The sequence below is a fragment of the Euleptes europaea genome, chromosome 17 (assembly GCF_029931775.1).
Source record: "Euleptes europaea isolate rEulEur1 chromosome 17, rEulEur1.hap1, whole genome shotgun sequence".
NCBI lineage: Eukaryota > Metazoa > Chordata > Lepidosauria > Squamata > Sphaerodactylidae > Euleptes > Euleptes europaea.
The window spans coordinates 51,717,638-51,742,107 of record NC_079328.1 but is presented as its reverse complement, the minus strand read 5'-3'; the positions used below and the strand labels follow the sequence as shown (position 1 = coordinate 51,742,107).

The 24,470-nt window shown below is 54.0% G+C and overlaps 1 protein-coding gene across 1 annotated transcript; it reads right to left on the bottom strand.

The window, feature by feature from the left end:
• Positions 1–5,384: 5,384 nt before the first annotated feature.
• On the bottom strand, positions 5,385–11,338 carry TAT (tyrosine aminotransferase). The gene is made up of 11 exons (XM_056862647.1): positions 11,113–11,338; positions 10,916–11,020; positions 10,437–10,504; positions 10,049–10,207; positions 9,531–9,669; positions 9,073–9,125; positions 8,622–8,774; positions 8,133–8,261; positions 6,620–6,703; positions 6,274–6,372; positions 5,385–5,528 (listed from the first exon to the last, which is right to left on the bottom strand). Exons 1-11 carry the CDS (start codon positions 11,336–11,338, stop codon positions 5,385–5,387), a joined length of 1,359 nt encoding a protein of 452 aa, XP_056718625.1.
• Between the last annotated feature and the right edge of the window lie 13,132 nt (positions 11,339–24,470).

The window sequence follows — 24,470 nt, the reverse complement described above, 5'->3', positions numbered from 1 at the left end:
CAGTAGTGTATGTGAAAAGGATCTTGGGGTCTTAGTAGACCAAACACTGAACATGAGCCAGCAGTGTGATGCTGTAACTAAAAAGGCAAACGCAGTCTTGGGCTGCATCAACAGAAGTATATTGTCCAGATCACGCGAAGTGATGGTATCGCTTTACTCCGCTCTGGTTAGACCTCAACTAGAGTACTGTGTTCAGTTTTGGGCACCACAATATCAGAGATGTAGACAAGCTGGAAAGTGTCCAGAGGAGGGCAACAAAGATGGTGAGGGGTCTGGAGACCAAGTCCTATGAGGAAAGGTTGAAGGAGCTGGGTATGTTTAGCCTGAAGAGGAGAAGACTGAGAAGGGATATGATAACCGAGTTCAAGTACTTGAAGGGCTGTCATATAGAGGAGAGTGCCGAGTTGTTTTCTGTTGCTCCAGAAGGTTGGACCAGAACCAACGGGTTGAAATTAAATCAAAAGAGTTTCCGTCCAGACATTAGGAAGAATTTTCTAACAGAGCGGTTCCTCATTGGAACAGGCTTCCTCGGGAGGTGGTAAGCTCTCCTTCCCTGGTGGTTTTTAAGAAGAGGTTAGATGGCCATCTGTCAGCAATGCTGATTCTGTGACCTTAGGCAGATGATGAGAGGGAGGGCATCTTGGCCATCTTCTGGTCAGTAGGGGTGTGTGGGGGGAGGTAATTGTGAATGTCCTGCATTGTGCAGGGGGCTGGACTTGATGGCCCTGGTGGTCCCTTCCAACTCTATAATTCTATGATTCCCACCTTTTTTACTGAGACTCAGGGGAGATGAAGGAATAGGAAAAGTAATTCAGTCCGTCAACTGACAGCCAATGAACAATGCAGGAAGGCTAGGATAACAGAACTGGGAAACCGTGCAAGCAAAAACAGCACCACCATGCGAAAAGTGCATTAGTCAAGTAGAAGAGAGAGCAGTGACTACACAGTTGTCTGTGCAGTAAACATTGCCATAGACAACGGCCCTATTCCTTATAAAAGCTCCTCCCAAACTGTTCCATTATATATATATACTTTGCTATAAAGTTTTATTGAGATATGCAGAACACTACAGAATATGTCAAAGTGCATAAAGCATACTAAAACACAATATACAAAAAGAAAAAAGTTAAAGTAAAACACAAAACATTATAGTACAGTTCCATTATAGTACAGTTCTAATCCCTTTAGGAAAATCTCCTGCAAATTTCTGTTTTGCACATTCTGCAAAAGGGTGGAAGTGTGGGGTCCTTCCTGACCTCCACAGGCCGGCCATTTCACAAGGTGGGACCCATCATAGAGAACACACGTGAAAAAGCAGGTGACAGTTTTACGCCTGTGTAGGGGGCACTTTCAGAAGGCTTTGTTCAGATGAGTGGAGCTGTTGCAGTGGGGCGTAGGAGGAGAGGCTACAAACTACAATCGCCGGGATTGTTTGGAGGAAGCCCTAATAGTGACAAAGCAGCAGCAGAGCCTGGAGAGCCAGCAAAGCCCCTGTTTGGGGTGCTGTCTGGGCTGCTGCTGCGCACGCTGTGGCTCAAGGGAAGGCTTCTCAAGGGAGCGGACGGCCATGCTCGCTCGCTCTGGTGGCCAGAGTGAGGAGGGCCTGATCCTCCCAAGAGCCAGAGAGCTGAGCCTTCCTCCTGAGTCTGAGTGGCGTGTGGAAGGCCTCGGGCCACCAGGCGTGGCCCCGCTGCTCCCTCCGGCACAGGATTTGGCTCTGGCTCTCTGCCGCCTTTGCTCCTGGGCTCTGGTGAGGACATGGGGGGTGGGGGTTGAGAAAGAAGGAAATAACCTTTCAGAGGGGCTCCTGATGGGCCTATACCCCTGGCTTTTGAATGGCAGAGAGGGCAGGAGCAGGGGTCTTCCCCTGGGGATCCCTGGCTGCAAGCGGCCTGGGGTGTAACGGGGCCCGCCAGGGGCTCCTTTCTGCCTGTAGAGTCTGGTCCAGACACCAATCTCCCAAAAGGGGTGAGCTCAGCTCACTTTATTAATGAATGCAATGCCGAACTGCCCGAATAACGTTTCCCAAGTACTCCAGCTGCTTGGTGCAGTAACTGGGCATTTGTAATTGTGATGTTTGTAACTTCATGTCTTTCAAGCATTCTGTTGATTTGACTCAGTAATGGAAGGAAAACCTGCACGAGGAAAAAGCAACTCTCCCCCCCCTTTTGTGCCTTTCCTGCCCTAGAGGGAGACCTGCCAGGTCAGCAGTCAACCTCCTGAGGCCTGTAGGCACGGGGGTGCCCCGGCTCAGAGGAGTACCGGCCCGCTGGGCTCTTCCCCTCTCCTTAGTCACCAAGGGCTCCGTCCACTGTGCCGGTCTGTTCTCCTGTCTGATCCTAAACAACAGAGGTTTTCAGAAACACACCCTTGCCTTGGCCTACTCGGTCCTGTTCAGTCCGCGTGGGGAGGACACACGAGGTCGAGACGGAGCTCCAACAACAACGCTGTTCTGGTGCACAGAACAGACCTCAGTGAACCGGCCCTGCTTATATGCCCCCCTGGCCGCCCGCGGCCACTCCCCCCCCCCCGATCCGTGATGGGGGGGAACAACCCCCCAGGAACCAATGGCTCGTGCCGGCTTAGGGCCAATGGCGCGTGCAGGTTTAGGAGTCTTCGTCAGGGACTCAAGCGCCTAAGGTTTCCCCCTGCTTACCGGCCTAACTATATGCATACCTAACAGTCCCCTGCTCTCATTCTGGTCTGAAAGGCAGGTGCCAGGCAAGGCAGCGGAAGGGGAAAGAGCCACCGGGCTCCCAGCAAGATGTGGCATTCTTCTGGGCATCCCAGCGTCCAGTTTCCCCATGAAGGAACCAAATCCCTCCTCATATTTGTGGGGCACATAACTGAGCACCTTGCTGCCAGGGAATCAGCGGAGGGCTTGATCTGGCCTCTTTCCCCAACCCATTGTAAGCTGCTTTGCAAAGGTGAGCCAGGTAAGAATTCTGTCCCCTTGCGCTGACCTTCTCTTCTCGGCTCGTGGCCTGTTATTGTCAGGTCTATGAGGGGCTGGACTGGAGGGGGGGAGACCCTGGTGCTCAGACAAGTCAGGGCTGGTGAGGACATAGTTAACCAAGAAATTGGAATCGGGCCAGCGCTGGGTGTGCTCGCGCTCCCGTTTACAGATGAGGCCCAGGCAGCAGTTGGCCTTTCGTTTGCTCAGCATGGTCCTCCCTCGTCAGAAAGACACACTCGAGGCACAGCTGTTCAGACCAAGGAGATGTCCCCGTGTGCTTCCCGCTGCACACCTGCTTGAGGCTGCCCGGCCTACAAAGCACAAGGCTGCTGTGAGTGCACCCGCCGGCGGGCCCGTGCTTCAGGGGCTCCTAGTGGGTGCCTGTTTGTTTCCAGGCAGCAGGCAGGGTGCTGGCTTGTACTCGGAAGCTCAGGGGTTTGGGACGGTGCTCATTCCCGGAAGAGCCTGCTCCGTTGGGAAGCCCCTCCTCCAGGGATGATGTGGGTGACGCCTCGCTTCTGAGCTTCCCTCCCCACAGCTGCCCAGCTGGCCCTCTACTCTGATGGTTTGTAGTAGGTGGGGAGAGTTTCGCTTTCCTGAGCCTAATGAGTCTCAATGAGATTGCAAGATCTTCCGTGGCTGGTTTCATCAGTTGATAGTGCATTACTAGAACCCGAGGTCATCTGCTGAAGCAGGAGGGTGAGAGATTCAAAACAGATAAAAGGAAGTATTTTTTCACACAACGAATAGTTAAATTGTGGAACTCCCTGCCCCAGGATGTGGTGATGGCTGCCAGCTTGGAGGGCTTCAAGAGGGGAGTGGACCTGTTCATGGAGGAAAGGGGCATTAGTTAGAATGGATACTAGTCATGCTGCATGCCTATTCTCTCTAGTATCAGAGGAGCATGCCTATTATTTTGGGTGCGGTGGAACACAGGCAGGATGGTGCTGCTGCACTCGTCTTGTTTGTGGGCTTCCTAGAGGCCCCTGGTTGGCCACTGTGTGAACAGACTGCTGGACTTGATGGGCCTGGGTCTGATCCAGCAGGGCCTTTCTTATGTTCTTATTAGTATTTTACTGTGATATATTTTGAAGTATGTGGAATGCCACCTAGAAAGACAGCTAGAAGGCAGGAAGTACATATTTTAAATAACTAAAAGGTTAACCATGTTTCCTCAGGCCATTGAAGGGGGAGTGAATCTGCCAGCCTGTCAGGGTTGGAATTTGCATTTGCAGGGTGGGGAATTTGCATCCCCACAGGTCCAAGGGGAGGGGGAGCTGCCTTTAGGCCAAAGTGATTCCTTCTACCCCTCTGGGTAGCCCCTCTCAAGAAGACTACAGCAGTGCTGGAAAAGGGTGCCGATGGGGACAATCCAAATGTTCAAGGGGCTGGAGCACCTTCCCACTGAGTTGGGGGGAGACGTTTAGAGGTAAAATGGCAGAGGCTTACCAAAATACGAACAGGAAGGAGACGGTGAACTCGGTCTCCCCTTTGACCCCTGTGCCCCTGCAGTAGGCCTTGCAGGGCACCTTATGGTTGGCCAGTGGATAGGGCAAGCCTTCTGCTGGGGCCTCCCACCCACCCTTACCTCTAGGGCTGATGGAGGAACAGTGGGGGGCAGAAAAGACAGTGGGGGCAGAAATGACGTGTCAGCAACCTGGCATCCCAACCACTGTGTAAAGCAGAAAGTTAGTCTAAATGGACTTGATTCAGCCGAGCTCTTTTTACATTCACTGCCTCTGGCTGAATCGTGAAAGGGTGAAGCCGTGTTTGCCCCTGTTAAGATGCTTCCCACTCAGTTGGGGCATCCTGGGGAGTCTCTCTCAGGCCAGGGCTTCTCTCTTACTGAGGACAGTGGACGTGTGTGGTCTAGCCCGCTCACGTTCTCACACACTCACCCATACACCCACAGAGGAATCGGAGCCAAATCTCAGCACAAGGTCTGCCATTTACTCATACAAAAGGAACAATAACTTAGGAACCTCAAACAGGCATAGGAAGAAACGGGCTGCCTCTTGTGCCGTGTGTCCGACCAAGGGTCACCCCTGCTTCTGCGGAAGGAAGAGTAGGCCCTCAGCTCTGGCTCCCTTTTGTATGCTAGTGGGCAGGGCTCGGTCAGCCGCCCTTCACACCACCACAGAGGATGTCGAGAAGGGCCTCCGGGATGCACTGTCAGAGGCCCCTGCCGATGCCCTCCAGCGTGCTCTGAGCCCTGGCAAGCAGCCCGCTGGAGGGAAGGAGTGTCTCTGAGAGCTCCGTTCAAGCTGTGTGCTGCGTCCGTCCGGGGCTTGGTCTGGGCAGGGGGCCCCACAGGCCCTCTGGAGCTGCTGCTGGATTGGCGGGGCCAGGTGTGGGGCAGAGGCTGCCGCGGCACAGCCCCCTCTGCGGTAGGACTTGACTGCAGGTGGAGTGGAGGAGGCGCCCGCGGCTACTTGTCACATTCCGGCTCCTGGGGCCCCTCTTCCCCCTGATAATGCTGCTCACAAAACTGCCGGATGCGCTGGCAAGCCTCCGCCATCATGTCCCCCGGAACCGTGAGCACCACACGGAAGAAACTGGGATACTCGAAGCACTGCAGGGAGAAACAGGAGGGGGAGGTTGAGCTGGCGCCTGGGACAACAAGCCAGGCTGGTCCTCCAAGAGCCAAGCAGTGTTCCCTGGTTTCCCATATGCTCTGGGTCCAAAGGCTCCCAAACGCCCAGCCCCTCCCTCCCATCTTTTTTTTCCCCAGAGGATGAGTCAACTAACGCCCACCTTCATCACATGTGAGTTCCTGGAGACAGGTTTCAAGAGGGGAGTTTGTTCACCCACCCTTGCCTCTTCTCCTCTCTCTTCCCCCCCCCCTTCAACTGGGATGTTCCAAAGGGCCAGGGCAGGCCAATGGAGGCTGGGCCGGGTGTGGCCAGGCGGCTGCTGAGTTTCCTGCCAGATCCTTTGCTCAGCTGCGATGGGCAGGCAGCTGCACCCCAACCTTCTGGGAGAAGTGGGGCAGCTCCTGCTCCCTTCCAAAGGGTCCATGTGGTTCCTGCCAGTCTGACAGGGCTGGCGAGCTTTGTGTGCAGTGGGTGGATTCATAAGGAAGGACAGGTGTCTTGTGAGCACTGAAACGGGAAGGCTAACTGAAAAGGAGGCTGGGGTGGAGTCAATGCTGGGAAGGGAGTGGAGGAGTGCCTTGCCACTCTCCAGCAGTCGGGCAGGGGTGGAGGGGGCTACACAGAATGGGCAGAGGGGCCTCCGTAAACCACAGACAGCTGAAGCAGGACTCAGACAGGAGGCGCTCCGCTTACGCCCGCCGGGCCTCCTGGAAAGCCACTCACCGCAGCAGGCAGGCAGAAGACCGACTGCTCGGCAATCAGGCGCTCCGTGAACTCCACGTCATTCTCGAACTCCGGGAAGTGCTCCATCTGAATCCCCACCTGCGGCAGCACAGAGGGCTTAGGGTTCCAGGCAGCCCCGCTGCCTTGGCTGAGGCACTGGCCAGGGGGCTCCCACCATCCGCAGGAGGAAAGGGTCTGATTGATAGGCCTCCGGGGTGGTGGGGGGGCAAGGAATTGGGGTGCCTCGGAAGGAATCCCCAGAGGCTCCTTGGGCGTGGAAGCTTCAGGAGCCCCGGGGGTGGGGGTGGGGGTGGGGGAGCCTGCTGAGATCCGGTTCCTCACTCACCATGAGATACATGGCCCCCGAGGGCTGGACGGGCTTCAGGCCGCAGACAGCAGACAGCGCAGCATAGCAGAGGTCGGCATTGGACTGAAAAGAGGAGGCAGAGCAGATCAGCTCAGGCTGGCCGCCTGCCATGCCCCTGAGGAAACTCCTGCCCGCCCGGTGGAACCCGGGCGAGGAAGGGGCCCCCCAGCATGCCTTGGTCCATTCGCCACAAGTAGCCCCACCCATTAATGGACGGGCAACCCCAACCTGAGAGTCCACCATGGCAATGAAGGCTGAATGGGGGGCCTTCTGTCCAAGCCTGCCAAAGCACATCTCTGGGCTGGGTGGGGGGTGGGGGTGGCGGGAATCACTTTCCGTCTCACGCATCAAATGATAGCTGGTGTTATGAAGCCCAGCCCAAACACAGTGAAGAGCCCAGGTGCCCTGCAGGCAGCCACAGGCCCCCATCAGCCAGCCCCACAGCCAGGCCCCCAACTGCACTTTAAGGGGGGCGGGAATTAGGGCCGAAAAGGTGACTGAAAAGCAACACGCACAGTGCAGGCCCACAAATGAGTCGATTTAACAAAAGTGCAGCAGATAAACTGTCCGTATCTAATGGAACCAAGTCCAGCCGGTCATTCTTTCTAGAGGCCTAAAAGTGCAAAACAATATTATCATGATATATTTAAAATAATAAATAAAATGTATCCAGGCTAAAAAGTCAGCCATAGAGTAATAATTCCACCACACATCAGTGTGTAAAATATCTTAGCAAAGACTGCTTTACAGTTTCTTAGAACATAAAAACATTCATTAAGCCACAGGAGTCCTCTGCTACATCTGTATCTCTGAGGCTTTAACCAGATGAACAAACCTTTACCAACTATTGAATAGCAACTCAGTTAGATTACTGGTCAGGAGCTAGATTACGAGATTCCTGCAGGGTCGCCGGCATGCTGCCGCGTGTTTATCCCGAGCCTCTGCGTGTTGATTTGCAAAACAGCTTTTGTAAGTCAAATCAAACTGGCTTCGACCCCTGAAAAATCTCACGGCAGACCTGCCGTGCTCCAGAACATTGAGGGGGCAAAGCAAAAGGCACCTTAAAGGAAACCTCCACGGACTAATCAGGCCAGGGATTGACGGTTTCTCTGCACTTTTGATATGTTAACTCTTTGTGTACTGTGTTTATGATTTTGCATACCTTTTTATAAGGGAACAGTTGCATTTATAAACTTTTCTGAAGAGACCACTGACAAAGATCGCATGTCTTTTAAGGGCTACAATAGGGACGTTTGTTTCAATTATATTTGGTTCCAAAAGTAGACTAGCTGTTTACTTATACCTTTGCTCTTTACATTTTTCTATCTGAGTGCCGCCTGTGGGTGGTCCGGCTGCATGGTTTTCTCACCCCACCCCACCCCACCCCCAGCAGCACAGACCACTCCCCGGCCCCAGGAGACTGGGCAAGAGAAGCAAGAGGTGCTTTGTGGGCACAGCCCACTCCCGGGTCTTGGGAAGTGACCGGACATACCTTGAGGAAGCTGAGGGTGTTGTGGTAGAACTCGGGGGATGTCCGGCAGAGGATGCCTCCTAGCGCTCCCTGGACCACTGTGCAGGGCCCCAGGATCCTTTGGCTCAGCCTGACCAGCCCGTCTCGGATCTGGATCATGTACAAGAGATGGGTCAGTGGGGAGGGGCAGCTCCTGATGGAGCAAAAGGTGAGTGATAGTAGCCCACCCCTTCCCCTCCAGGGGCCAGAGGAAGAGCCTTCATTCCCCACCCCCACCCCCACTCCTAGAAGACGGCCACCTGCCTGGCAGGAAATTAAAAGAGGACCCCAACATGGCTGCTGGTTTGGTGACAGCTGCCTCCTGAATAGCCTCAGGAGCTTCAAGGATCACGCTCAGGTGCAAGGCTCCCACTCACATGCCTGCGGATCCTGCCCCAGGCCCTTGCAGGGCCTGGCCTTGGCAGCTGTTCCCTCGTTCCCCACCCCCGGGTGCATCTCCCGCTCACTCACCTCTTTCCCAAAGATATCTCTGCGGTCATGAATGAGGATCCAGCCCATCCTCCATCCTGGCACTAGCCACCGCTTGGCCAGGCCTCCGCAGGACAGGACGGGCACCTGGGGGCTGACTTTGGCCAGGGCCTCGTATTTGCAGTCCTCAAACACCTGGGGACAGAGGTGGGGGGGCACTCAGTAAGGGGGGAAAGGTGTGGGTGTGTTTCGAACCACCTTTCTCCAAACTGGAAATGAGAAAGTGTGACGAGCTACTTTCCTTCCAAGCAAAAACTCTGCATCTGAAAGACTCTGCAGAGGGCTCTACAAGGCTGGGCTACAGTGAAGAGGGCAGCCGCCTGTGGGACGCCCACCAGGAGACTGCCCCCCCCCCCCCCGCCACTGAACATGTCTGAAGACCTCAGGGGCTCAAGATCCTCCTCCCAAAGATCTTCCTTCTGTGTCAACTCACCATCTCTGCATAGATCTCGTCAGCCAAGATGGGGATGCACTGCCTAGAAGCCACTGGGCAAGAAAAACAAAGCAGAAACCCAGTCAGCCACCTGGGCTGGGAGAGGGAAGCAACCTTCATCCCCTGAACCCCCCTCACAGAAGCCCCCCCCCCCCAGCCTCAGGATCACAAACACCTGTATGAAGGGCACGAGGTGGCTCCGGGGCTTGCCCTGGGGAGCTAGCAGAAGCGTCCTGTGGTACCCAAGGAAAATTGAAGAGGGGAAACAGAGAGGGGCTTGTCCAAAACTCCTGTGACTCTGTGGCAGAGAGAGGTTGACATTGCCTCCAACCACAGAGCCACAGATGGGGGTGCAGCTTCTTCTGCCTCGCTTCCCAAAGCTGAGCAAGGCTGGAGGCAGCAACCCCACCCCCCACCCACCCACCCACACACATACCCGACCAGCCCTCGGGGCCCACCTGCCACAATCTTCTGCAGGTGGCTCTTGCTGAAGACAGAGCCGCAAGGGTTGGAGGGGTTGTTCACAATCAGGCAAGCCGTCTTGTCGTCCACCAGGGACTCCATCTGCTTCAGATCAGCTTCCCAGGACTTCTCTGGCTGGTGTGAAGAAGAAAAACAGGGAAGAGTCCGGTGTTGCCCCTGCTCTGGCCTGCCAGAGGAAGCCACTGGAGTCTGCTTTGGGGCTGGCCGGCCCCCTTGGGCCCAGGAGATGGGCAGCAGGCAGGCAAGAAGGAAGCCATCCTCTGTCCTGCGGGAAGACCCTTGATGTCCTCCATAGCTCAAGGCCAGTCCAAGGTCCTGGCGAGTGAAGAGGATCACAGTCCTGGGGGGTGGGCACACAGCACCTCCACCCCTCCCCCTCCCTCCCTCCCAGCTACCTCTGGAAGGAGAGGAAAAGGAGCCCTTGCGGGGGGGGGGGCTGCCTGCCGGTGGGGGGGGGAGCAATATTTGTGAGCCTAGCTGTGCCACATCTTACCAAGAGGTTGTAGAATTTCACCTCGATTCCCAAGGAAAGAGCCAGGGTTTTGTAGAGGGAGAAGCCAGGGCGTGGCACCAGGATGTTCTGACCGGGGTTGGCCAGCACAGCCAGGGCAAGTTCAATGGCCTGGCTGCAGCCGCTTGTCAGAATGACATCCTGCCAAGAGGAGAGTGGGCAACTGTGAGCCTGGCAGCAGGCAAGCACATGCTGCCCTGCAACATTTGGGGCGCACCCTGCACCAACAAAGGCCACAAAATGCCCCCTTCTGAGCTAGGGTGCCCTAGAAAAGATTAAGAACAGGCAGGCAGGATCTCCTGTATGATGATGCCCCCCCCTGCTCACAAACACACACAGAGAGAGAGAGAGAGAAATTAAGCTCTGTTACCTGGGCTTCTAGAGGAGCTTCTGGGCAGCTGTGATACTTTGCCACCACCTCCCGGCAAGACTGGTAACCTGAGGGGGGAGAAGAGTGAAGAAAGGGCCTTTGGTGCCCTTGCTTGACTTTTCAGAGCTCTGTGCTGAGGGGTGCCAAGTCCCAGTCAAAAGCGGGTGGCTCTCCCGCCTGCCCCAGCTTCGACGGGCAGCCCAAAGGCTCTTGTCTGCCTTCCTCTGGGTCATGTGGCCTGACCCACTAAGTTGTGTCCCACGTCCGGTTCCCTTTCCCCTTGAGCAGAGGTTGGGGTGGGAGGCTGCGAGGCTCTGGCTACATTGGCCCCCTCAAGCTCATGAGGATGGGTCCTGCGGCTGAGGAGAGCCCGTGCTGCTGCTCTTCCCCATGCCTCCCCCCAGCCAGAGGCAGAAGCCCACCAGCCCAGCAGGGAGACCTGGAAGGGGGCAACGTGCACTGTGAAGGTGCCAACGTACCCACAGAAGGGGCGTAGCCATTGCAGTCCCCTGTGTCAAGGGCGTCCTTCATAGCCTGCACGACTTCCTCATCCGTAGGGAGGTTGCCAAACACTGTCGGGTCACCTGTGGATAAATGGGGAGGGCAAGATCCCGGTTGGTGGCAGCAGCGCAACGCCAGCTCGGCCCCTGGCTGCACACCCTGCCCTCCGGCTTACCTATGGATAGAGAGATGAGGGGCTTCTGAGGATTGGGGGCCACTTTCATGCTGTCCACAATGGCGCGGATGGGGTTGAAGGTCCTCTTGGACATTTCGGAGGCCCTGACCGCCCAGTGGGGTTTGCGGCCTTTCACTGACCCTGAAGATGGGCTCTTCCCGCGGAGGCTAAAGTGGACATCCCGGAGGGAGGGCTTCCCCTTCACCTGGATCAGGTACTGGTCCATCTCTGGAAAGGCAAGCCGCACACACCTGCGCTGGAAGTGCAAAGAGAAGGTGGGCAGAACAGTGAGATTTGAGTCCAGGAGCGCCTGAGAGACCAACAACAGTTCTGGGGTAGGAACTTTCATATGATTCACAGGAAGCTGCCTTATACTGAATCAGACCCTTCGGTCCAGCAAAGTCAGTATTGTCTACTCAGACTGGCAGCAGCTCTCCTGGGTCTCAGGCAGAGGAGGTCTTTCACATCACCTGCTGCCCGGTCCCTTTTCATTGGAGATGCCGGCAGGGACTGAACCTGGGACCTTCTGCATGCCGAACAGATGCTTAGCCACCGAGTCCACAGCCCCCCTGGAGAGTCAGAGCTGCCTTCCTCAGACACAAGTAGGAATCCAGATCTCTAAGTCTTTTTATCACATCAAAAGGAGTATCATAAAGAATGCTTGTAAAGGATGCAAAGATACAAATGCACATTGTAATCAGCTTGGGGGAAAGTTTGTGGGGCAGAAAATTAGCATCTGTTGTGAGATAAGAACCCTACGTCCCTATTCAACCCAGGGGGCCCATTGTTCTGAATTTTGAATGAACTCAAGTTCAGCAATCTCCTGTTGTAGTCTCCCCTTGAAGCCTGAGTTCAGAACAATGGACCCCCCCTCAAGGGCTGAATAAGGACCTCGTGTTCTTATCTCACTACAGATGCTAATTTTCTGTCCCCAATCATTTTCCCTCCTCACTACTCAAGCTGAATACAATGTGCATACTCATAAGAACAGGGAAGAGCCCTGCTGGGTCAGGCCAGTGAGGATCCATCTAGTCCAGCATCCCGCCTCACACAGCGGCCAGCCAGTTCCTCCGGAGGTGGCGTTTCCCTGACGTTGCCTTCTGAACGTGAAGGTTCCCTTTAGTCTCCATGGCTAGCAGCCACTGATAGACCTGTCCTCTGTGAATCTGCCTAAAACCGTCTATGCCCCGAGGCCATCACTACATCCTCTGGCAGCAAACGCCACATTTTAATTACTCATTGTGTAAAGAAGAATTCCCTTTTGTCCATCCTAAATCTACAGCCTGTCAGTTTCATTGGATGCCCTAGAGAGTGCTAGCATTTTGGGAGGGGGAGAAACAATTCTCTTTGTCAACTGTCTCCATCCCATGCATAATGTTATAAACATCCCCACCCCCCCTAATCATCTTGGTTGTCCTCTTCTGTGTTTTTTCCAGCTCCGCAATGTCTTTTGGAGATACAGTGATCAGAACTGCACACAGTATTCCAACGCCTGTCGAAGGAAGTTTTGACTCTTGAAAGATTATACCCTGAAACTGTTATTGGGCTCTAAGGTGTGTACTAGTGTGGGTGTGTATTGGGGGAGGGAGTACACACAGCGCTATTGTTGTTTTTAAAATTCCCAGTCCTCACATATAAGGGCAAGTGTCCAGTAGCACCTTAAAGGCTAACAAAAATATTTTCTGGTAGGGTATGAGCTTTCGTGAGCCACAGCTCACTTCTTCAGATACAGCTAGAATGTGAATAACATCTAAGGTTATGCAAATTTCCACTAATCTCCCCCTTCCTCTGCAGGTTCCCACTAGGCTGTTCCCCTAGAAGAAGCGCATATGAAGAGTTAGGAATAATCATCCGGTAAAGCCATTTTTAAAGATTATTTAGCCTTTAAACGTAACATTAATTTGTTCAGAACAGTTCAGAACAAAGGAAAATAATTTGACATGATAATAAATACTGATTTTTAAAAAAACCTTTAACAGGGCTGGAAGTGTCTCTGCGTCACGGGTCATTCCTGCTGCCCTTTGGATGCCCGGGACAGCGTGGCTCAGGGCAGACAACTGGCTTTTATCGATCACCCTCCACTCTTGGTACACATGTCAGGAAAACAGCCTCTAGATGGGTCCAGCCTGTGAGCACCTGGTCACCAGAGGGCCCCCCTCCCACCCCCACCCCCCCGCGCATTTCACCTCTCAAGTCAGAGAGAGCAAACTGCCCCCTCCCCCGGGGGCGGCAGCCAGGACAGAACCAAAGCCCCCGGCAGGGCGAAGTGGGTGTGGAGAGCAAAGGGCATCTTTCGCCACAGAACCAGAGGCCACCTGCAACCAGCCGGGAGTCACTCCAGCCGGCCCGCACACAGTGGCGTGTTCGCTCCAGAGGGCGGCTGGGTTGGTCGGCAGGAGAGGAGCCAAGTCCAGAAGTGCCTGAGAGACCGATAAGATCCCCAAGGACCCAGCTTGTGAGCGCTGAAGCTCTCTTCATTGGGTACCTCGAAAGCTTATGCCTTAAGAATCTTCTTGTTCTCTCAGGTACTACTGGACTCAAAATAAGCTCTCTGCGTATGTCAATTTTCTTCATTTATACCTTGCCTTTCTCTGCTTTGGGGAGCCAAAGCAGCTTACATTGTTCTCCTGGCTTCCATTTTATCCTCACAACAGCCCTGGGAGGTAGGACAGGCTGAGAGCACATCACTGGCCCAAGGTCACCCCAGCAAGCTTCCACAGCACAGTGGGGATTCAAACCTGAGTCTCGAAACATCTCTCCGTCCATCTACTGGGACTTCCGTTCCATCCAGGCGCCGAGGCTGCCTCCGCCTGCCCTGCCCGCTGCCCCGGGAGCCCCGGGGGCCACCTCAGGTCACGGCTGCCTTGGAGACGCGAGCTCCAAGTGCCACTGGCCAGCCAGCACCGGGCCTATTCTCCACTCTGCCGCAGCCAGCCAAGCTACCGCTCTTGGTTCTGGGCGCTCCGAGTGGCCTCAGCCCCCAGTGCTGAGGAGGGGCTGCGGCTCAGCGGGTCAGTCTGGGGCCCCTCCAGTGAGACAGAGTCTCAGGGACGTCCTTGTAGTGCCCCAGCCCCAGAGGACTCAGAAGAGACACGGCTGACCCACCACCTTGGGCAATCCTCTGCGGCTGCATGAGGTTTCCCCCACCTGGCATTGCCCGCACATGAGGTCAGTGTTTCACACCACTGGGATGCCCAGAAATGCATGTGAATCTTCCATGAACGAGCAGTGTGCCACCAGGAACCCCTGACCTGTCTGTGCATTTGCTCCCTCCCAGGACTCCGTCACTGGTTCAACATGCCAGGGGCACTGCAGAAGCTGAGATGCACCCACACACCCACTGCCCCTCGCCATACATCCCCCACATCGCTGTCCTCCCCTTCCTCCATCAGGAGCTCAGAGCAACAGACATGGTCCTCTCCTCCTCTGTTTTACCCATGCTGACTTCTCCACGCACCAGGTGCCTTACCTGATAAGTCCCGGAGGGTAGGTGCTGCTCAGCACAGGGGAGATGGTGGCACCCGGTGCCCCTCCTGGCCTGCCCGCTTCTGCAGCTGGTCCTGTGATGAGGAGGGTATTCCACACGTAAAGCAGCGGAGAGCCCCGATGCTGCCTGGGTGGGGAAGAAGCCTTTTATGCCCGACAGGCAGAGAGCAGCTGGCAGCGCCCACCCGCCAGGTTCCAGCCAAGAACGGGGAGTTTGCCTGGAGGCTTTTAGCCATTGGCTGATGGGGAGGGCTGCGCTCCCAGCTGGAGCCAAGGGTGCCTCCAAACATCTGGGGCAAACCCTGCTTGCACATTAACTCTCTCAGAAAAGGGCTCGGTGCCACTCCGGGCTGGCTTGTAGAAGCCCACCCTTGCCTGGAAGCCCCTAGGGTGGGGATCTCCAGGGCTGGCCAGGCTTCCAGTGCCACAAGCAGCAAACATCTGCCAGCAGCCTCAATGGGACCCTTGGCCACTAGCCAGAGAGATGCGCAATACCCTTCTGCATAGGTTCCAATGGGTACGACAGTAACCTCACAGGGCTGAGTACTCACTCTGCCGGGCTTGACGCAATCCCCGCACCCAGCCCCTCAGCCGCAGGTCCACGTTGCAAAGCATTAACAAGTTCCAAATGTGCTCCCCCCCTGCACACGCTAGCCAGAAGGGGAGGGGGCTCTGCTCCAGCTGCCGGGCGCTCCCCCACCCCTGCAGCGGGACGAGAAAGGCTCAGGCCTCCAAGGCAGGGTCTCTGTTGGGGCGGGGGAGGCCTTAGCAGCCATCACCGCTGATGGGCAGATGGAAGTGGACAGCCCTGGTGCCCAAGTATCCTGGCACAGAGAGCTGGCCAATGAGCCAAAGGGCATAGGGCAGCCAAGGGACCGTCTGCTTTGCTGCCAGCCTGGTTTTGCCCCTGCAAGGAGGCAGGAGAGCGGCTGGCCTGAGGAGCGGGGTGCTTGAAGAGCCTTGGGCAGTGCCCAAGGACCATCTCACTCCGTGCCCCACACATCCCACACCTAGATGCCAACCTCTCTCCCCCAGACTGCCGGGCTTCAGACTACCCCATGGCCCAGGCCTTGCCCTCTCTTTCCTCACCAGGAACACCTCTTGCTGATGCCAAAAGGGCCTGGCAAGCATGAGGCCCTGTGACCCTGGAGGAGGGAACACGGCCTTGAGCGCCCCCCCACCCTGCCCCCTTCGCAGTCCGCCTGGCAACACGTCATCCGCCCCCCGCCTTCCCAGGTGATGCAACTGTGTGCCTTTGCCTCTCTCCCAGTGTGGGGCTGCCAGTCCTGGGAGGGGCGTTTCCAGCAGGGGCAGGTGGGGCACTGGGGTCAAGTGACAGTCTGCGTTACGTAAGGCAGGGGGGGAGGGAGCGAGGGAGGGGGGGAGGGAGCGAGGGAGGGGGGGAGGGAGGTCTTTCCGCAGGTGCAAACATCAGCCTTGTGCTTCTGGGGCGACCCCAGCTTCTGAGAAGGCCCCAAGAGGCAAAGAAGGCTGGGAGAGCAGTCAAGGGAAGGGGGCTGTCAGCACAAACCGCCCCCCCCCCAATCGTAACCCATCTTTGGATTGCTCTTGTCTCAGCAGTGCTAAGCACATCTGTGGCTTCTCCGGTCTCTGGCTCCTGACGCATTCGGTGGCCCCCTTCTGCCGGCAGCCTCGTCTTGCCTGCCTGAATCCCCAGGGCTTTCTCAGGGGATGGACCTTTGTGTCTGCACACACACCTGCATGCCGCAGGACACCATGGTAGCCATCCTCTGGGCAGTGTTGCCGGGTGTCCCCTTTTGGCCCCGAGGTTTGGGTTTCAGGCCCAGGCCCGTTGGAGGCCGGCAGCAAGCCTGGGCAGGGGATGCCTTCCTCCAGTTGGGGCAGACAAACCTACTGATGGGGGGACCTGTATGCCCCAGTGGGCGAATGCCAGCTCCCTGAGGCCATTCCAGACTGGGAAAACAAGGGGGCCCAGCCTTTGCAAGGCAGTCCTGGTTGGGATCAGCCCCCCAGCAGCCCCTGCTCGATCTGACAGACTTCCGCTTGTGCCTCCTCCTCCTCCTCGGGGTGCCGCACTTGGAGCGAGTCGGCGGCAACCATGTGGCAGGAATCAGCTGTCTCCATTTCGCATTGAGCGCATGGCTGCTTTCCACCATATTTGCCGTGTGCGTGTGGCAAACGGGGTGTCCCTTCCAAGCCCTGTAAGCGTCCCTGGCTCTCTGGGTAGAACTGCTGGTGGTGGGTGGAAGTGCTCCCTTTTGGGATGGTTGTTGGCTTCATTCCCAGCCCAACTTTCTCGCTCAAGGCAGGCCACAAGGCCCACAGCGCTGTAGATGGGACCAGGGAAGCAGGGCAGCAGGGCTACAGGAGGATGGCACCACCATGCACTTACCAAAATGCTCACAGTTGTCATGAGCCATGGTAACATGAATCGCAATACAGCTCGTCCAGGGAACATCATCAGCCCCTGCTCGTGGGGAACCTTGCCCACGGGCCCAGAAACAGGGCCCTGCTGGTGCGCCTGCGGCCTTTGGGAAAGAGGTCGGGTACTCAAGAGCTCCCCGGGTGCTTCTCCCAGCCCCGTCCGGAAGGTGCCTGGTCTGCCTGAGGGACGGACAAGGCAACCCCCTGCCCCTGATCCCCCCACCCTTCCCTTCCGCCTCTTGGGGAGGGGCTGGGGGTGCCACAAGATGTCCTAGCCCACTCTCTCTGGCAGCCATCAAGTGGCACCAATGACAGGCAAGATGGAGGTCTGCCTTCTGGTCCTCATCCAAGACACACTCGCCGTCTTGGGCAGGGCTTGCGTTAGGGGACGTTCCCCAGGGCAGCGGTGTGCAGTGGGGAAGACAGGTGGGCTGGAGGCCTCTGCCTCTCACTTGTAGAAAGCCCCCCACTCCCTTTAAAGCCAAAGTCAATATTGGGTCGTTGCATCACTCCTGTTTGCGGTGTGACTTCACATATCCCCCCCTTGCCTGTTCTGCTGTGCCTGCCCTCTGCCCTCCCTGCCTCCACGGCCTTGGTGCCACAGAGGGCTCTGCAAACAGCAGGGGAGGGGAGGGGAGGGGAGGGGAGGGGAGGGGGCAGCTGGGTGCCAGGGCTTGCCAGGACTGGAAGGGAAGGCCAGAGAAAGGAGGCCTTCCTTTCGGGCTCCCTCCCTCCTCCCTAAGCCAGAGGGGCCAGACCTTAGAGAGACCCAGCCTGGAGTGGCTCATCCAATATTGCCACTCAGGTACAGTTGCCAAACTCCAGGTGGGGCCTGGAGTTCTCCTGGAATTACAACTGGCCTCCAGAGGACAGCAATCAGTTCCCCTGGAGAAAAGGGCCGCTCCGGAGGGCGGGCTCCATGGCACCGCAGCCCCTCTCCAAGCTCCATCCTTCCCAGGCTCCCCCCCCCCCCGCTCACAACCTCAGATTTGCCCCCCAGGGAACTTTTTGTGTCCCCCTCAGTATTATAGACTTCCAGAGTTCAGTAATCCGCGTCACATCTCTTTTGGCTCTTACCTGCAAGGTTTATTCTGCTATGTGGGCAGCGGCCACGCCATTAGCACAGGCATGGGCCAGGATCCCAAGTTTCCTGGATGTCAGTCCGTGGAACAGAAATCAGATGATGAAAGGTACCCCTCTTGGCTGCCCCTCTGTTTCGGAGCACAACTCCAAGTGCGGGTTCTCACCTCTAAAGCCCTCCACGGCTTGGGGCCAGGGTACCTGAAGGACCGTCTCCTCCACACTGCCCATTAAGCACTGCCTGACAAGCCCTGCCTTCAGAGGTGAGGTGCTTGCGAACCAGAGTGGGGCTTTTTCAGTGGTGGCCCCTCGCTTGTTGAACGCCCTTCCCCTGGAGGCACCTACCTTGCTTTCTTTGAGGGGCCCGGCCAGAACGTTTCTGTTCACCGAGGCTTTTGATTAATGGCTTGGTTTTTTAATCAGCATTTTAGTCTGGAAACTGTTATTTGAAGCCATCAGTGACCTGTTTTCATGCTCTGTGCCTTTATGCTAGGCCCGGGCCTTTTTTTTTTTCAATGCTGGATTTTAATTGATATATTGAAACTTTTTGTTTTTATTTTGTAAGCTGCCTCAGGCAGAGAGGCGCCATACTTTTTTTGTAAATAAAAGAGATGATGTGCTTGTGTTGAAGTATTCCTATGTGGAAGAGCCAGAGCTTGTCAGGGGATTCTGCCACGTCTGCAGAATCAGGGCTGTGCTCTATTAAGGCTCTATCCAGCAGCTGCTTCCAAGACTCTGGGCAACTCCAAAAACAGCTGTGCTCAAATGAAAAAAGAAAGGCTCGTCACAATTGTATAGATGCACAGAATCCCACTGATTTAGCTGTAGGAAAACTATCACGGTGGCAAGAAGATGCAGAAAACCCCTTTGAACACATGAAGCTGCCATATACTGAATCAGACCCTGGGTCCATCAAAGTCAGTCTTGTCTACTCATAACAGCAGTGGCTTTCCAGGGTCTCAGGCAGGGGTCTTTCCCATCACCTTACTTGCCTGGTCCCTTTAACTGGAGACACCGGGGATTGAACCGGGGACCTTCTGCATGCCAAGCAGATGCTCTGCCACTGAGCAACAGCCACTCCCCTTTGAAAACTCAAAACCCCAGAGAATCCAGCCATAGCTACTGAAAATACAGAAATATTGGTGAGGGGTACCAGATCGACCAGGAAAAAAGGCTCAGTCTGGGGCACACAGGGGCAAAAAAGAAGACGTCCGTTTTGACTGTGTGACACAAAGCTTAGGGTTCCAATGTGAAACTTTCTGAGTGACCTTGGACTGGCCACCCTTCTCAGTCTTATTGACCTCACGAGGTGGCTGTGAACATATAATGGGGAAAGGGGAATCATACACACCCTTTTAACTCCTTTGAAGAAATAAGGGATGCCCTGCAGAGGATGTGCCAGGCTGGCTTCCGGTTGTGTTGGATGAGAGGATTCAGACTAATGGATATAAACTACAGCAAAGGGCTACATTTGAGGAAGAACCTCCTGATGGTGAGGCCTGTTTGTCACTGCGACAGTCTCCTTCATGGGGTGGTGGATTCTTCACCAGAGGTTTTAAAGTAGGTATCAACTGGATGACTACTTGTCAGGGATACCTACAGTTGTGATTCCTGCATAGTTCAAGCCTGAAGTTTCCTTAGAAGCCAAAATGACCAAACTGCAGATATCATACTCTGGTCACATTATGAGAAGACAAGAGTCACTGGAAAAGACAATCATGCTAGGAAAAGTCGAAGGCAGCAGAAAAGAAGACCCAACATGAGATGGATTGACTCTATAAAGGAAGCCACGGCCCTCGGTTTGCAAGATTAAAAAAAAACAAAAAACGTTTTTATTTCCTTCAAAAATAACAACAGAAAAAAACAAAGAAAACGTTAAGAAGAATATACATAAAGACAAAAATGTAATAACAATGGTGACGGATCTAAACATAGGTTACTATAAATGGTTTCCAAATATCTAAAAACAAGTCCATGCACAATTGCCGTTTATATGCCATGCGTTCAAATATTGAGAGTTCTAAGGTCCTCAGTCCACTGATTTACCAGAGGTGGGCTTTTATTTTTCCAGTGTTGTAGTATAAATCTTTTCGCTGTAGTAAGGGCACAAAGGGTCCGAATGACTGGACACACCCAAAGCATATGTTTAAGGGACGCGTCCGGAGAGTTACAACACCAACAATTAAGACACTTTACTCATTCCTTTGCTAAAGAGTCGCTGTGGTGTTCGTTATGTCTTGAACATAATTTCTGGTTGAGTAAGACTCAACTTAAAATCCACAGTGCAGGTATAAGATTTAAGGCCATATCCCATTGCTTTGGCAAAATAGGGCAATCTGGTTCCTTATTCCATTCATTAACGAGACCTTGCATATCATATTTATTAATCAACATCAAATATTTATAAACAAATATTGTAGGCACTGTTTTCTGCCTTGATTCAAGGCTCTGTGCTTTCTACCCTTTTTCTTTCTTTCTTTTTTTTTGACTGGTTTTGTTAGGGCCCCATAGTTGGGGCGCTTTTGAGATTGGGTTATTTAAAAGACGGGCTCACCCAGTCCCATCCGGAGGGATATACCCTCCAACTAAAAGAGTCAGCTTCAACAGCCACCCACCAGGATTCCAAAGGAGAGTTCTTCATCCACGTGGATGAGCATTCTCCTTCAGACAGCCCCCCGTGGTCATGACTTCAGCTGGCTCCGATATCACCCCCTCCCCATTTTCCAAAAGAAGGTTTCCCTGAGTTGAGGCTTCATTTCCCCACACCGTGACCATCCAGATTTTTCATGACCACAATAAAGGACTGTTCACAGGATGTCTCATCATAGGGTTTTCAAGGTAATGGTTGTTCAGAAGTGGTTTACTGTTGCCTTCTTCTGCGCAGTACTAACCAGGGTTATTAGCTGTAGTGGCACTGCCGTTGTCTACAAAAGATCCTCCGCCAGTGTCACCTTCCACTACTGCTGCTGCCCAGTAGCTAGCCTTCAAGGATTCCTTTGCCCTCATCACCACTGGAACTGCCTGTTCTCTTCTGTGGATGTGGCCATTGATCCCTGAAGTGGGTGGATGCATCTTCATCTGGTGTCTCAGCTGTGACCATTCCGTCTTGAGTGACTCTGCTGGGAGTCTAGTCTCTTGTCAGACTCTAGACCCCATATGGTATTGTTCCCAGCTTCACTGACACACACAAACCCCCTCACCACATTAATGTGTGCATCCAAAAGGGGGTGTGCATCCCAATTCCCAAGAAAGGAGATGTCAAAGATTGCAGCAACTATCAGACCATCACATTAATTTCTCACGCAAGTAAAGGGATGCTCAAAATCCTTCAACAAAGACTGTTACCATATATGGAACAATAAATGCCTGATGTTCAAGCTGGATTCAGAAGAGGAAGAGGCACTAGAGATCATATTGCAAACTTACGTTGGTTAGTGGAGCATATGAGAGAACTTCAGAAGAAAATCAGCTTGTGTTTCATAGATTACAACAAAGCTTTTGACTGTGTGGATCATGAAAAGCTGTGGCTGTTTTTAAAGGAAATGGGCGTGCCACAACATCTGATCGTTTTGATGCGCAACCTGTATTCTGGACAAGAGGCCACAGTTAGGACAGAATATGGAGAAACAGAATGGTTTCCAATTGGCAAAGGTTTTAGACAAGGATGTATTTTATAGTTCATAGTACTCCAACGCATCTAATAAAACTCTAAGATTGTTCTTGATTTGTCTTCCGGGAACAAAACCCGCTTGGTCTTCATGAATTAGATGTTTAATTAATTTTTTAACTCTATTTGATAAAACAGAGGCATAAATTTTATAATCCACATTCAATAATGAGATTGGTCTATAACTTGTTACTTTTTCCGCGCCTCTTCAAGTCTTGTGAATCAATGAAATGAAAGCATGTGACCATGTTTCAGGTGATACACCTGTATCCAATATTGTATTACAAACCATTAAAAAAGGATTCAGCAAATTCGATTTAAATATTCGGTAAAACAGAGCCGTTATTCCATCTGGTCGTCCTCCCTGCTCTCTTGAGGAAAGAGGGAAAGAGGGCCACGGGCAGGTGAGTGGGGCAGATTGGAACAGAGGATCTAACGTGCCCTAAGATGGCCAAGCCTGGGACCCCTTCCACGTGAAGGGGCTGCACAGGAGACTCTTCTGCTGGGTCCGTGCACGGAGCAGTTACAAGAGGCACCAGAGACAGAGGTGACCCAGTAAAAGTGTCCATGCAGTTATCTAACATAGACGAAAAAGGGTTTTAACTGGCACAGCTCTGAAAGGTGAAGCTATTCCCCCCCACACACACACTCCTTACAGCCAAAGAAGAGTCACTCCTCCTCCAGCATCCCTAAAACCTGTCTGAACGGCAAGAGGCCTGCAGCAGCTCAAATATGGACACGTTGAACTGGGAATAAGTTGTCACAAGCCAGAGCTCCTGCTGGTGGGTGTGGTCCACTGTAATGCCACGGAGGTTTCTCACCAAAAAGCTTAACAAGCTCTCTTCTCAGTCAGGCATCCGAAAGCCTGCAAATTCCGGCAGAAGACCACCGCTGGTGCTCCATTCCAGCACCCAGACTGGTGGCACTTTGCCAGAGGGGGAGCTGTGTTTGCCGTCTTGGGGCACCTTATACGCGAAAAACGTTTTATGCTAGCAGAAGCTTTGTGGATGTGAGGGTGTGTGAGATGGCATGGGTCTGAGTGGGTCTTCTCTAGACATCACAGGCGATGAAGACGGTGTCAGCAGCAGATCCTGAATAGCCCTTCCCCCTTGCAGCTTCCCCTGAACTTCGTGACCTTCCCAGGGCATCTAGTGAGCCACTGCATGAAACAGAACTCTGGCCTGATCCTGTATAGCCATTGTTATAGTGCTAAGAACTTTTTAACCTTCGTAGCCTTGTATGTAAATCCACAGCTTGCATCTGATGAAGTGGGCTGTTTGTTGTCCACAAAAGCTCCTGCAACAATAAATCCTGGTCTTTCCACACCGCAAGACTCCTTTTTTTAAAGGCCCAGCGTTTTTATTTCATTTGTATCCCACCTTTCCACCCAATGGGGACCTGAAGTGGCATACATTGTTCTCTCTCCCCACGACAGACCTGAGAGGTAGGTTAGACTGAGAGCATGAGACTGGCCCAAGGTCACCCAGCAAGCTTCCATGGCAAAGTGGGAATTCAAACCTGGGTCTCCACGCTTACTACACCACACTGGCATAAAGACAGCCCTGCTTAGCACCTGAGCACCGAAGGTGGCAGTGACAAAAGTCCCGTTGGCACTCCCCTGTGCTGGTTTCGTCAACGCTCCCAATGCCCAGCAGAAGGGCCGAGCGCCATGCCACAATCATGCCTGGCGGGTGACAGTTGACATGGCAGGAGAAAGCCCTTCATTTTGGTTGGAATTTACAGATGAAAGGCACTGGATCCCAAGGGCCAAGCCTTGAGAGGCATCCCACCCTGCCTTGAGTTTAAGAAGAGTTGGTTTTTATACGCCGACTTTCTCTACCACTTAAGGGAGAATCAAACCAGCTTACAATCACCTTCCCTTCCCCTTTCAACAGAAACCCTGCGAGGTAGGTGGGACTGAGAGAGATGAGACTAGCCCAAGGTCACCCAGCTGGCTTCATGTGCAGGAGCAGGAAAACAAATCCAGTTCACCAGAATAGCCTCCACTGCTCATGTGGAGGAGTGGAAAATCAAACCCAGTTCTCCAGATCAGAGTCTGCCGCTCTAAACCACCACACCATGCTGGCTCTCAGCGCCCATAAAATGTTTGCAATCCTTTAAAAAAACACGGTCCCACCCTGCTCCCGCCCCCCACAGGGCCAGGCAGAGGTGTTGAGATGGTTCAGAGACCTGAGGCAAAGGAGCACTTTGTGGCCAAAAAGGAAGGGCGGGGCTAAGGACCAAGATCCGGCTCAGACAGTAAGACCAATAGAAGGGTGGTGGTGGTGGAAGTTACAGCTGAGGCTGGTGCTCACCCCCCACCCCCGAGGCAGCTCATCTTCTTGGAAGTGGAGTGCAGATGAGACATGGGCAGCACTGCAGGGGAGGCTCAGAGCTTGAGGGGAACTCGGCCAGCCTGGGGTGGGGGGGAAATCAAGGGGTCCGGTAAGCTCAGTGTGGAGGTGGCCGGCCCTCGGGGCTCCCTCCCCTTCTGCCTTCTTCAGCTCTGTCTGAATTTTTAATCCAACCGCTTGATGGTTTCCCCTCTTTGGAGGCGTTACCATTCATTACATGCAAACCACCTCTGATTCACTATGGGAAGAAAGGCAGTAGATAAGGACTAAGGTAAGTAAGAGCATCTGGTCTCACACAGCAGCCAACCAGCTGCCCAGGAGGGCCAAGATCCAGGACACAGATCCCAAGGCCTCCCCCAAGGTTG

Excerpts from the sequence above, each read along its gene's own strand:
- TAT (XM_056862647.1), bottom strand. The coding sequence starts at position 11,338 with ATGGACCAGTACCTGATCCAGGTGAAGGGGAAGCCCTCCCTCCGGGAT. Across the intron at positions 11,021-11,112 it reads CCTCATCTCTCTATCCATAG|GTGACCCGACAGTGTTTGGC; the intron begins GTAAGCCGGAGG and ends ATTTATCCACAG. Across the intron at positions 9,126-9,530 it reads CCTGCAGAAGATTGTGGCAG|TGGCTTCTAGGCAGTGCATC; the intron begins GTGGGCCCCGAG and ends TTTCTTGCCCAG.